Below are 13,832 nucleotides of genomic sequence, written 5' to 3'. Positions count from 1 at the left end.
GAATGGATGGAATGGATATGAATGGATGGATATGAATGGATGGAATGGATATGAATCGATGGATATGAATGGATGGATATGAATGGATGGATATGAATGGATGGATGGATGGATGGATGGATGGATGTGAATGGATGGATATGAATGGATGGATATGAATGGATGGATATGAATGGATGGAATGGATATGAATGGATGGATATGAATGGATGGAATGGATATGAATGGATGGATATGAATGGATGGATGTGAATGGATGGATATGAATGGATGGATATGAATGGATGGATGGATGGATATGAATGGATGGATGGATGGATGGATGTTATTGGATGGATGGCCGGACGAGCGGACGGTGTAAATATAGCATAGGTGTACTGTGTAATAGGCCATTTTATTGGCAGATAAAAATTCTGTAGCATACTTCATTGTAACTTTCCATCCCATGGCAAAGTTATACAAAATTTTCATTTACAATTAATTGCATGCAAATTTGTCGAATTATACCAAACAGATAATTGATAGTCCAATAACAAATACGAAGATTACAATAATGAAATAAAGAGAGAGGAGAAGCCATTAGGTCACCTTTTGTGAGCATCAATCGCCAATTTAGTTGTAGTGCCCAAAAGTTTACTTGCAGTAAGGAAAAGAAAGCAAGAGACTCTTAAGTTCCATAAGGGAAACTCAAGCGTCTCTCACTTTCCTCCCCTCAGGGAAGGGAATTCAAGGTTCCGCCAAAACTGCCCTCATATAAATTTCGCATGAAGTTCGGCAAAGTTCTACTGTCACCATTTAGATTAGATTAATAAATATCTAAATTAAAACATCAAAAATAATCTGAAAGCTTTCCGATTTTATATTACTTCCAGAAAAGCGGTTCCCCCCCATTTACATACACATACACGTTTTGATAGCAAATGAAAATATTTAAAAATAGCATATCAGTAGAATTTTTAATAAACTGTCTCGCGCGTTGGAGATAAAAATGTTTTATTTCGTACTGTGTTGCCACTGCTCGCTTTGAAATCTTTAAGTTTGTTAATCAAAAGTTAGTTACAGTTTTACAAAATATAAAGTAGACAATAAAAGAAATTTAAAATTCGGGCTTCGTGGTGCCCATATTCAGGTGGAGGACTACGTTATACAGAACTGGATAGCATTAAGTACCGTTGTTTTTCACAATGCCAGAAATGTATTGTTGCGAAATACCGATCTGCGGTAAGATAGATTTCCTGTAAAGCGGGTTTAGGGTTGCCAGAACGTGGCACGAAAAGGCAGGGTTGTCAGATTTCGCGAGAAATCAGCGAGAAAATTGGTGATATGCCACAGACGGAACAAGAAAATTCTAGAACGAATTCCTACTGGTTTTCCCGAGAATGTTCTCGAAGGCAGGTCAAAAGCTATATATACCCTGCCTGCACGCGGAGTAGAGAATATCTAGCGGTATCTTCAATTCAATAGTGGAGTAGTGTCTTGAGTTCAGAAATTAGTTTGAGAGTGAAAGACCAAGTCGGCAGCTGAACTTTAGTACTTTGCCATCAAGCTATCTTTACCGTTATAGTCTGAAGGCTGTGTTGCTGATTTTTTTCAGAGTTTTTATCGTAGTTTTTCGACGACTGTAGAGGTGTCTTTGGAAATATCCTCTGTAATACTGGCGAATAAATTATAATTTGATTCTTCCAAGTGTTATCGTCAATTACTCTAAATCTTTGAACCCGTAGAACGCAACAATATGTTGCCTGCACTTTCACATATTTTCATAATCAAATCAGTTGCATGAGGTTCTTTTGTAACGAAGAATGCTAAGCCATAAATTCACTAACGACAACATAATTTTAATTATTATATTGCGCTTGTTCTTACAGAAACTAGATCACGTGCTGATCTCATAGAATTGTCCAGAAAAAGAACGTTCTCTTTACTCCCAGAATGTACTTTTGCCATGGCGAAATGAAATTTGAAATGAAATTCAGGATAGTGCTGCCTTCTGTTGGGGTAAAACAGAACAATTCCCCACACATACATACATTCATGCTGAGATGCAGAGTCTTCATTATTAAATTTCCTTAAATATAATACAGGTCGATAATATTTGGTAACAACACTGCATAAATGTACATATATATTTTTCGCATTGTGATAAAACAACGCTACATAGAGCCATCGAATTTTGACTGACGTAATCCTCCTACGAATATGAGCATGTGGAAGACCAAATTTGAAATTTGGAATTTGTTCTATTGTTGATTTCATATTTTGTAAAACTTTAACGAATTTTTTAGTAACAAACTCAACGATTTAAAAGCGAGCTGGAACCACTCTAACGGGGGGGGGAGAGGAACCTTTTTATCTCTAGGCCGCGGAACTGTGTATCGGAAATTCTAAAGATACGATCATTTTAAAATTATTTTGCGACATTGCTATTGAACTGAATTTTATGGTTCAAGTGCAAAGAACATAATATTTAATAAAAAAAGGTAACACACAAACGTTAAAAAAAAAAAAAACGCTCCTTTGGACGTAATTTTAAAATCTGAAACCTTTCGTATTTATTTATTTATTTTTAAAGGAAAATTCTCTTACTTCTTTTCCTTTCCCCCTTTTTTTTATTATTTATTTATTTAATTTTCTTTCTTCCATTACCTTTGGGCCATTTATTTTTAATTTTATTCTGTCCCATCTTTTCTTCCTAGCCTTTCGAATTCGCATAAAAATATACGAAATTCCTTTTACTCTCCTCTGAAATACGAAATTGCCTGCTTTCTATATGCCTTGCCTTCGCGCCTGAGCTTGATTTTTCGCCCATCGGTGCTGGAAGACTTAGCGAGTGCAACACAAGACATTTGTTTACTTTGTCTGTCAGTTCTTAATTTTGTGAATCACTTCACTGATACGCAGAAAGTTTGCTTTCAATTCTGTATCAGCGGTATTTCGCCAGATGCGATAACAGATGTGAGCCGACGATCAATACTATCGTACACATATTTATGACAGACAAAGGTGATAGCAACGCCTCGTCGAAGACGTGCGGTTCAGGCTAAGAACTCAGGCTAAATTACCGGTAGAAAGACTCAAGATCATCGTTTTAATTCAGGAAATAATATATACACACAATGCAAAGCAAGTTCTTTACACTTGTTAATACTGTATTAGACTCAGAATTACAGTTCTTAAATCATATTAGCCAGGAGATATGGAAGAATCCTGAATTGAAACATGAAGAAAAATTTGCCCATGACTTCCTGACAAAAGCCCTTCAGGAAAAAGGTTTTTCTGTTACGAAACATTATGCATTGCCAACAGCATTTCGAGCAGAATTTGTTTCAAAATGTAAGTAATTTATTTTTAACTGTTTCAAAATGTAAGTACTTTTATTTTTAACATCATTTAAGCTTTTTCTTATAACTTCCATCTGATATGTTGCATACCATGTTTGTGAATTGAAATGTACAGACATTACTATACAGTACAGCTGTTACATTTTTAAAGTATAATATATTGCATATGATATTTTATGCAACTTGGTTAATTTAAATATCTTTGTATGCCATATGCGATTGTTGAAAGGGAACTAATGCATAGGTTGATCTTTGAATTATGGTAACTTGGCGAAAATTTGGCGACCAACTCTGCTACAGCAACCCTCTATTTTTTTTTCTGCCACCAAGACATGTTTCTTTTCTTTTTATTGACTGAACACTTTTTCCAATAATCTACTAGCCGAATTACACTTATGCTAGAAATTTTATGTAACAAAACTGCTTAATCATGACAAATATTAATTGCAAAATTGGAAAAAAGTGCACACTCGCAAACTCCTTGCGCGTTTTTCAGAATAGCACATACACATAAACCATTTACACATCGACTTATTTTTACTTAAAAAACATAGCAGAATTGCACAAAAATGGCATTGCACACACTCTTAACTTTATCCATCTACACTGCTAATTTCTCATAAATTACAAAAATTTGCACGAAAATGCAAAAAAATTCTGTGAATATTTAAACTCAGTAAAAAGCACATATATGAAATTACCTGATCGCGAAAAAGTATATACCCTTTCCAAGGATGAACATTTCCACATATAAAATAAATAAAATATCCAAAAACTTTTACCTCTAAATTATCTATTATATTATAAACGTCACCAACGAATTCATACTGCAAACATTACAAATGGTTACAAATACTTAGTGTCAAATATTTAAATTATTTCCATACACGTTTACTTCAACTGAAACATATACCAAATTCCTACAAACCTAAAATTCACAAAATAACTATCATTTAATTAAAATATCACTAAACCATGTCGACTTATTTTTACTTAAAAAAACGGTTGATCTTTGGATTATGGTAATTTGGCGACCAACTCTGCTACAGCAACCCTCTATTTTTTTTTTTCCGCCGCCATTTTGTCTTCACGAAGTAAAGACATGTTTCTTTTCTTTTTATTTACTGAACACTTTTTCCAATGATCTACTAGCCAAATTACACTAATACTAGAAATTTTATCTAACAAAACTTCTTAATCATGATAAATATTCACAGCAAAATTAGGAAAAAGTGCACAATAGCAAACTCCTTGCGCGTTTTTCTCAATAACACATACACATAAACCATGTACACGTCGACTTATTTTTACTTAAAAAGACATCCCAGAATTCCACAAAAATGGCATTGCGCACACTCTTCACTATATCCATGTACACTGCATTTTTCTCATAAATTAGAAAAATTTCACGAAAATGCATGACAATTTTCTGAATCTTTAAACCCGTTAAAAAGAACATATATAAAATTACCTTATCGCGAAAAAGTATATACCCTTTCCAAATATGAACATTTCAACGTATAAAATAAATAAAATATCTAAAAACTTTTACCTCTAAATTATCTATTATATTATAAACATCACCAACGAATTCATACCGCAAACATTACAAATACTTAGTGTCAAATATTTAAATTATTTCCATGCACGTTTACTTCATCTAAAACGTATACCAAATTCCTACAAACATAAAATTCACAAAATAACTACCATTTAATTAAAATATCACTAAACCATGTACACGTCGACTTATTTTTACTTAAAAAAACATCCCAGAATTGCACAAAAATGGCATTGCGCACACTCTTCACTATATCTATGTACACTGCTTTTTTCTCATAAATTAGAAAAATTTCATGAAAATGCATGACAATTTTCGGAATCTTTAAACCCGTTTAAAAGAACATATATGAAATTACCTTATCGCGAAAAAGTATATACCCTTTCCAAATATGAACATTTCAACGTATAAAATAAATAAAATATCTAAAAACTTTTACCTCTAAATTATCTATTATATTATAAACATCACCAACGAATTCATACCGCAAACATTACAAATACTTAGTGTCAAATATTTAAATTATTTCCATGCACGTTTACTTCAACTAAAACGTATACCAAATTCCTACAAACATAAAATTCACAAAATAACTACCATTTAATTAAAATATCACTAAACCATGTACACGTCGACTTATTTTTACTTAAAAAAACATCCCAGAATTGCACAAAAATGGCATTGCGCACACTCTTCACTATATCTATGTACACTGCTTTTTTCTCATAAATTAGAAAAATTTCATGAAAATGCATGACAATTTTCGGAATCTTTAAACCCGTTTAAAAGAACATATATGAAATTACCTTATCGCGAAAAAGTATGTACCCTTTCCAAATATGAACATTTCCACGTATAAAATAAAATATCCAAAAAACTTTTACCTCTAAATTATCTAGTATATTATAAACATCAACGAATTCATACCGCAAACATTACAAATACTTAGTGTCGAATATTTAAATTATTTCCATGCACATTTACTTCAACTAAAATGTATACCAAATTCCTACTAACATAAAATTCACAAAATAACTATCATTTAATTAAAATATCACTAAACCATGTACACGTCGACTTATTTTTACTTAAAAAAACATCCCAGAATTGCACAAAAATGGCATTGCGCACAGTCTTCACTATATCCATGTACACTGCTTTTTTCTCATAAATTAGAAAAATTTCACGAAAATGCATGAAAATACTCAACGTATACTACTCAAACATGTTCCAAAATACTACAAACATGTAACTCACAAAATCACGATTATTAAATTAAAATATAATTAAATTAAAAAACACTACTTAAAATATAAATAAGCACATACATTAAATTAATAAAAATTAGATTACAATCCTAATTACTTTAAACTAAATCATTGCTAATAACAATTTTCAAATAATAATATTTTAACTTATTTACTCCTTACATTTAGAACAATGCATAAAAATAATATCCTCAAATGATTAAAAATACTAACTTACCTAATCTTTTTCAGAATCTTCATTACATCGCTGCAGTACTACTGCTAATTTCTAAATCCTTAATCCAGTAGTCAACTGGAAGTCTATTTACCGTGTAATAAGAAATTAATAAAATTTCACCTATACTCAAATTACTTTCAGCAAACCACATACCCTTCCTTACACACCTTTTCACAAAATGTCCATTTCCACCATATTTCTTGCACCGCCATTTAAACTTGTAATATCCTTCCTTTCACACAATCTCATTATTATTATCAGATAAACGCATTAAAAATTTAGAATTCACTTTACATAGCGCCATGCAATCCGAAAATTAATCAATGCTATTGCACACAACACACAATGAAGCTTTTCCAAATTAACCCCCTTTTCCGATTAAAGAACTGTAATTCGTCCATTAATGTCATGTTTCACACAACACAGAATATAGCTTAATACGAAATTTCCAGATTTCCCCCTTTTTCCGATTAAACAACTGTAATTCGTCCATTAATGTCACATGACATATCTCATGATCTCTCATTTCCCTCACACAAAATAATGCGTAATCGGAATTGAGTGCTTCTCGCATTATTACCAAAGTCCTAGGTAGTAACCTTTATTGCCTACAAAATGTCACCAAACTACCAGTTACCATATTCCAAAGATCAGCTAAAAAAACATCCCAGAATTGCACAAAAATGGCATTGCGCACACTCTTCACTATATCCATGTACGCTGCTTTTTTGTCATAAATTAGAAAAATTTCACGAAAATGCATGAAAATACTCAACGTATTTTCTCAAACGTATTCCAAAATACTACAAACATATAACTCGCAAAATCATGATCATTAAATTAAAATATAATTAAATTAAAAAACACTACTTAAAATATAAATAAGCACATACATTAAATTAATAAAAATTAGATTACAATCCTAATTACTTTAAACTAAATCAGTGCTAATAACAATTTTCCAATAATACCTCATAATTTATTTACTCCTTACATTTAGAACAATGCATAAAAATAATATCCTCAAATGATTAAAAATACTAACTTACCTAATCTTCAGAATCTTCATTACGTGGCACACACACTTCCCTACAGAAAATGTTCCAATCGGCTGCAGTACTACTGCTAATTTCTAAATCCGAAATCCAGTAGTCAACTGGCAGTCTATTCACCCAGTAATAAGAAATTAATAAAATTTTACACATACTCAAACTACTTTCAGCAAACCACAGATAAACGCATTAAAAATTTAGAATTCACTTTACATAGCGCCATGTAATCCGAAAATTAATCAACACTATTTCACACAACATACAATGAAGCTTAATACAAAATAATATAGTACTACAGTTTTCCAAATTCCCCCCCTTTTCCGATTAAAGAATTGTAATTCGTCCATTAATGTCACATGACATATCTCATGATCTCTCATTTCCCTCACACAAAATAATGCGTAATCGGAACTGGGTACATCTCACATTATTACCAAAGTCCTAGGTAGTAAACTTTATCGCCTCCAAAATCTCACCAAACTACCAGTTGCCATATTCCAAAGATCAGCCAATGCATGTTTTAGAGAAAGGCAAATATACCCAAAATTAAAGTTTTACATAATTTCAGGATAATACTTATAATAGCATTGATAATCGGGAAAGCAACGGTACTACTTTGGTAGACGGTTGCACGGATTTTGGCGATTTTTTCGTGATTATTGTTTTCGCGAGTAATACAACTTATGGTAAACCCATTGCTGGATAAGTTATTTATGGTAACCGATACTTTGTTGTCATTTTATTTAAAAACTAATGTGTTTTATTGCACATAAATTCCGTGTTTTTAATATTATTTATGGCTTCTAAATATTAAACATCAATTTAATTTTGCACTTTTTTTGAAATAAAAATTTTATTGTTTATCATATTTTATGAAATTTTATGTTGTGGATGATGTGATCAATGACGTCACCATACTTTAAAAGTAATTGGTTTTAATATGTATAAATTTAATCTAATGTTTTAAATATTATTTATGGATGTTGAATATTAAAATACAATTTAATTTTGCATTTTTTAAAAAAATGATTTTATTATGTATGAATATATAAATAATTTTAATTCTAGGCATAATGTAATAAGCTCTCTGATTGGTTATAGAATATTTGTGCATTTCCGTGCCATTTTAAAATTTAATTCATATCGAATTCCTTCAAAGATAATGTTGTTATTGGTAAGTACTAAGAATCATTGGTATCGGAATGAAAAAATTGTCCTTTTGTACTTCAGGTAGGGGCGGTTAAAGGATCTTCGAAATCTTAAAAAAATTACCTATTATTGGAGGTGTTTTTTTTTTTTTTTTTTTTTTTTTTTTTTTTCAAATTTTGTTATTTTTAATCATTATGATCCATTAATTTGGCTCTAAATTGCTTTATCTATTTATAAATTTTTGTTGTTGTTTTTTTAATTTTTTTATTCCTGCCCTTGATATTACATTTTTCAAATTTTTTTTCATTGATATCTAAATTATGATTCCGATTTTTTTTGTGGTACTTATCAATGAACGACAGGTTAAATGACTCAAAAAAATGTAAGTACATATTTTTCTTTTACTTTATAATTGTATACTTCAATTTTTGTTAAAAAATTAATACACTATTTTCAAAAATTGCTGAGATAATTATTGTCACATGTTTTAATGTTAATTATATTTTATATAACGTATTTTAAAGTATTTGAATTTAGTGATATTTTAATTCTTTTAAATGTTGGTATAAGGTTTTTAATTCGATATTCAATTTAAGTAATATTTTAATCTAATTAAATGTTTGCACAATGTTTTATAGCGGTGTTTTTATTTTAAAAGTAATAATAAACTTAATTTAGTATTTTATACTCATAGTAAATGTATTTAATTACATTTGCCTGCCATCTTAAAAAACGACAAACGACATTTTCAACAAAAATTAATTCATTACTTTTAACGATATTTATTTTTTTTTAAGTTTCGATTACTTTACTATGCGTAAAAACAGCGTTTTTCAAGATGGCTGACCATTGTAAAAACCGCGCCAACGTAAATGGCCAAAAATTCGTGCAACCGTCTACCAAAGTAGTACCAAAGCAACTAATAAATATTAGCATTTTGTAGCTGTAAGGTTATTTTGTATTCAGTTTATTAAGCAAGAATAATAATTAAAAAAAAGGATTATGTTAATTATTTCTGTATATCCTAAAACACATTTTTTTCAAAATGTGTGTATATAAATGCTAAATTACCATTATTTGTAATAAAATGCCTGAATAGAAAGTTTTGATTCAAGTCCTAAAATTATATTTTACAAAAATTCTTCAATAAATTACCTTAAAACATATAATTATACTTATCTACTCAGACAGAAATTGTTTGATTCATTTTTAAACATTTTAATATGCATTAAATATTTTCATTGCAAAATTATCTACAGTTTTCTTGAAAACTATGCAATGTGATTTGTGAAAATACGAGCTAATTATGATTTGCGATTTTCCGACTCCTTTTTTTTGTCTTACCATAACATTCCCTAAATCTATGTAAACAGAAAATATCCCTTTTCGTCCTTCAGGAAAATTCCCTGAGTGGGTTGCAGGGTTGTAACGCTTGTCAGAGTTACTATAATCTGGCACACATGCAGTCTCTTCTGAGATGTCAACAAATTGTTAAGGGCCGGTTATCTGAAAACTGCCAAAGTAATATATTTATCTTTTTTAATATTTTTCAATATTGTTTTAGTTACCTGAAAATTGAATAGCCCACCAGGGATCAAGTGAATAAAACCATTAAACAATATTAATTTAACCTGGCTGGTAGTATGGTATTTTTGAGGATTTTCTATTCCACATGTGTAACATGGATGTAAGCCAGTTTTTTTTTTTCATAGTCTTCTATGTAGGCATTCTTTCTTCAGGCAACTAAATATGTTTTTTACCTTTATCAGTCAGCCTGTTGTAACGATTTGGCTGTATATAAGTTTTGTGGCTTTCTTCCATCATAGGCAGTAGACACATTTTTTAGAAAGCCCTCCATGAAACACCTTTCTCATCTAATAATGGTAACAAAGCCTGTTGTGGCAGATAATTCAAGATAGCCTCTGTTGCCATTTGTTTGCTTGTAAAATGAGGAAATTATAGAAGAATTAACATGGATATTTGTTATCATAAATTAAGTAAAAGTATATTTTAGAGTACCTCTTGGCAGTTTTGGGCAGTGCATGGATACCGAGTGTGTGCAATTCTTTTACTAGTTATTTTGGCCTGCGTAGCGGCGATTTCTGGCGCAAAAATTGCCGCTATGCAAGCCAAAATAACAAGTCAAAGAACTGCACAAACTCAGTATTCATGTACACATCGACCTATTTTCACTTTAAAAAAAAATCCCCGAATTGCACAAAAATGGCATTATGCATTTCCTTGACTTTATCCATGATTATCAACCTTTATCAACCTATTTTCACTTAAAAAAGCATCAGAGAATCGCACAAACTATGCTTTACGCCTTGAGTTTACCCATGTACAGATTGATATATTTTCACTTTAAAAGTCAAAGGAGCACCCAATTCTACAGTAGAGGCAAGCAAAAAATACATAATCTCAATAATTTACATTTTAAACCAAACAATAAAATAACACACAAAAAAAGGAAAAAACTGTTACGTATTTTAGCACTACACAAAGCCCCCCTTACCTTATTTAGAAATTCGCTCGTCTTCAGTCTGTGGTACACAAAATTCCTTAACAGCATCCAAAAACTTCCTAAAATTATCTGAACTATAATCCGTATACCGGCATCGCCACAGAAATTCACAAAAATAAAAGAGTCAAAAATATACTACGTAGTTTCGGACTATGGCTACTAAGTAAACTTTCATTTACACAATTAATTCATCAATTAATGCACTTTCCCCCTTTCATTCCAAATCGTACAGAAACTTCAAATTAATCCTACTACATTCAGCCATTGTACCATCTAAACAATGAAACAAGCAATATACTTCCTAAGCAACACACACCACAAAAGCCCTTGCAAAACATCCCATGATTCAAAATTTCCCAGAATAATGCAAAAATGCAAAGGATTACGTCATAATAGGGTTTCCATAATATTCAACTACTCAGGTTACCATAAATGATACGACGACTTGGCGATAAATGAAACAACTTCACGATAATAGAAGGGGTACCTTAAAGTTAACTCTAACCCATAAATTATTTAAATAGTTTTGTATGTATTCATTGTTTGTATGATTGTAAGTTAAAATGAATAAAAAATTTTAATTTTGAAGACTTTGTGCCAATTTAGAAAATATTTGTTAAAATGAATAATTTTTAGAATCATTGGAATAAACTGATTTTGTTGAAGTATTAATTATTAAGTAAATTACTAATGAGCCTAGCTAGATATAATATCTTAATTTTTTTTTTTTTTTTTTTTTTTTTTTTTTTAGATTCTGGACCTACTGTTGCTGTTATATGTGAATATGATGCATTACCCAAAATAGGCCATGCATGTGGGCATAATTTGATTGCTGAAGCTGGCTTTGGTGCAGGTCTTGCAATTAAAGCTGCAATGGAAGCCAATCCTGATATTCCAGGAAAGGTATAAAAAATTTTTACACACTATAAGTCAAAATTTTCATCTGATATAGACCCAAAATAACATTCTTATAAGATGTTATGTAATAGTAATTGTTAAACAGGCACCTGCTACATGGTTTTATAAATTGCCAGCTGCTATGTGGAGATCTTCCCTATTTGTTTACAGTATTTTTTGGGGGGGGAGAAGTTGTTTTGGTTAATCTTTGGATTATGGTATCTTGGCGATTTTGGGAGAAAATTTGGCAACCAACCCTGCTACAGCAACCTTCTACTTTTTTTTTCGACGCCATTTTGTCTTCACGAAGTAAAGACAGGTTTTTTTTTTTTTTTTTTTTATTTACTCAACATCTTTTCCAACAATCTGCTAGCCAAATTACGCTTATGCTATAAATTTTATGGAACAAAAGTGCTTAATCATGATGAATACTAACTGCAAAATTGGGAGAAAGTGCAGAATCGCAAACTCCTTGCCGCGTTTTTCAGAATGGCACATATACGGTAACCATGTACACATCGACCTATTTTTACTTAAAAAAACATCCCAGAATTGCATAAAAATGGCATTGCGCACACTTTTTACTTTATCCATATACACTGCTCACTGCTTTTTTCTCATAAATTAGAAAAATTTGCACGAAAATGCAAGAAAATTTTGTGAATCTTTAAAGTCGGTAAAAAGGACATATATAAAATTACCTGATTGCGAAAAAGTATATACTCTTTCCAAGGATGAACATTTGCACATATAAAATAAATAAAATATCCAAAAACTTTTCCCTCTAAATTATCTATTATAAACATCACCTGCAAATTTATAACGCAAACATTAAAAATGGTTGCAAATACTTAGCGTCAAATATTTAAATTATTGCCATGCACGTTTACTTCTACTGAAATGTATTCCAAAATGCTACAAACATATAATTCACAAAATCACTATCATTTAATTAAAATATAATTTAATTAAAAAACACTACTTAAACTATAAATAAACACATACATTAAATTAATAAAAATTAGCTTAAAATCTTAATTACTTTAAACTAATTCATTGCTAATAACAATTTTCCAATAATAGCATATTAATTTATTTATTCCTTATATTTAGAACAATGCATAAAAATAATATCCTCAAATGATTAAAAATACTAACTTACCTAATCTTCTTCAGAATCTCAATCCTGTTCGTATGTGCACCTGTTTCAGGATCTTTAAAATGATACTTATGGTTAACAGCAAGATGTTAAAAACCTTCATCCTCCAAACAGGCATATGACTTCCACCAATCAGATATTATTATTGTACCGGGTAGAATATACTACTTAATAAAACTTAATAAGCAATCTTTACTTCCATCTCGCACAACCTTAAAAAAACACTTATTACCACCCCTTTCAATCCCACTAAATACCCATTTTGAATTTGCTTTAGGTAGGGCCATGGGATCCTAAAATTAAACAACACTGTTTCACACAACACAGAATGAAGCTAAATACAAAATGCTATAACGTACTGCAGATATTTTTCCAGATTTCCCCCCCCCTTTTCTGATTAAAGAACTGTGATTCGTCCATATATGTCACATGACATATCTCATGATCTCTCATTTCTCTCAGACAAAGTAATCCGTAATTGGAACTGGATACTTCTCACATTATTGCCAAAGTCCTAGGTAGTAACCTTTATCGCCTACCAAAATGTCGCCAAACTGCCTGTTACCATATTCCAAAGATTAGCCGTTGTGGTTATATCAGCTTGGATTAAATAGAGCACCTTGTTTTTTTATTTGGCTATTTTCTTTCTCATCAGATTTAGGTG

General features: G+C 30.8%; 1 protein-coding gene across 1 annotated transcript in view; it reads left to right on the top strand.

Moving 5' to 3' along the window:
* The first annotated feature begins 2,834 nt into the window (after nt 1-2,834).
* Nucleotides 2,835-13,832, top strand: part of LOC118180004 (xaa-Arg dipeptidase-like) — a 45,326-nt gene continuing 34,328 nt past the window's right edge. The window contains exons 1-2 of the mRNA XM_085824623.1: nt 2,835-3,333; nt 11,864-12,015. Coding sequence (XP_085680749.1) covers nt 3,117-3,333; nt 11,864-12,015 — 369 coding nt within the window. The 5' untranslated portion in view covers nt 2,835-3,116. The remainder of the gene's footprint in view (nt 3,334-11,863; nt 12,016-13,832) is intronic.

Source organism: Stegodyphus dumicola, chromosome 10 (assembly GCF_044657685.1).
Source record: "Stegodyphus dumicola isolate Sdum_Otavi_A_Nest chromosome 10, ASM4465768v1".
Lineage (NCBI taxonomy): Eukaryota > Metazoa > Arthropoda > Arachnida > Araneae > Eresidae > Stegodyphus > Stegodyphus dumicola.
Note: the sequence above shows the minus strand (reverse complement) of the source record. Positions and strands in the feature narration are given on the sequence as shown.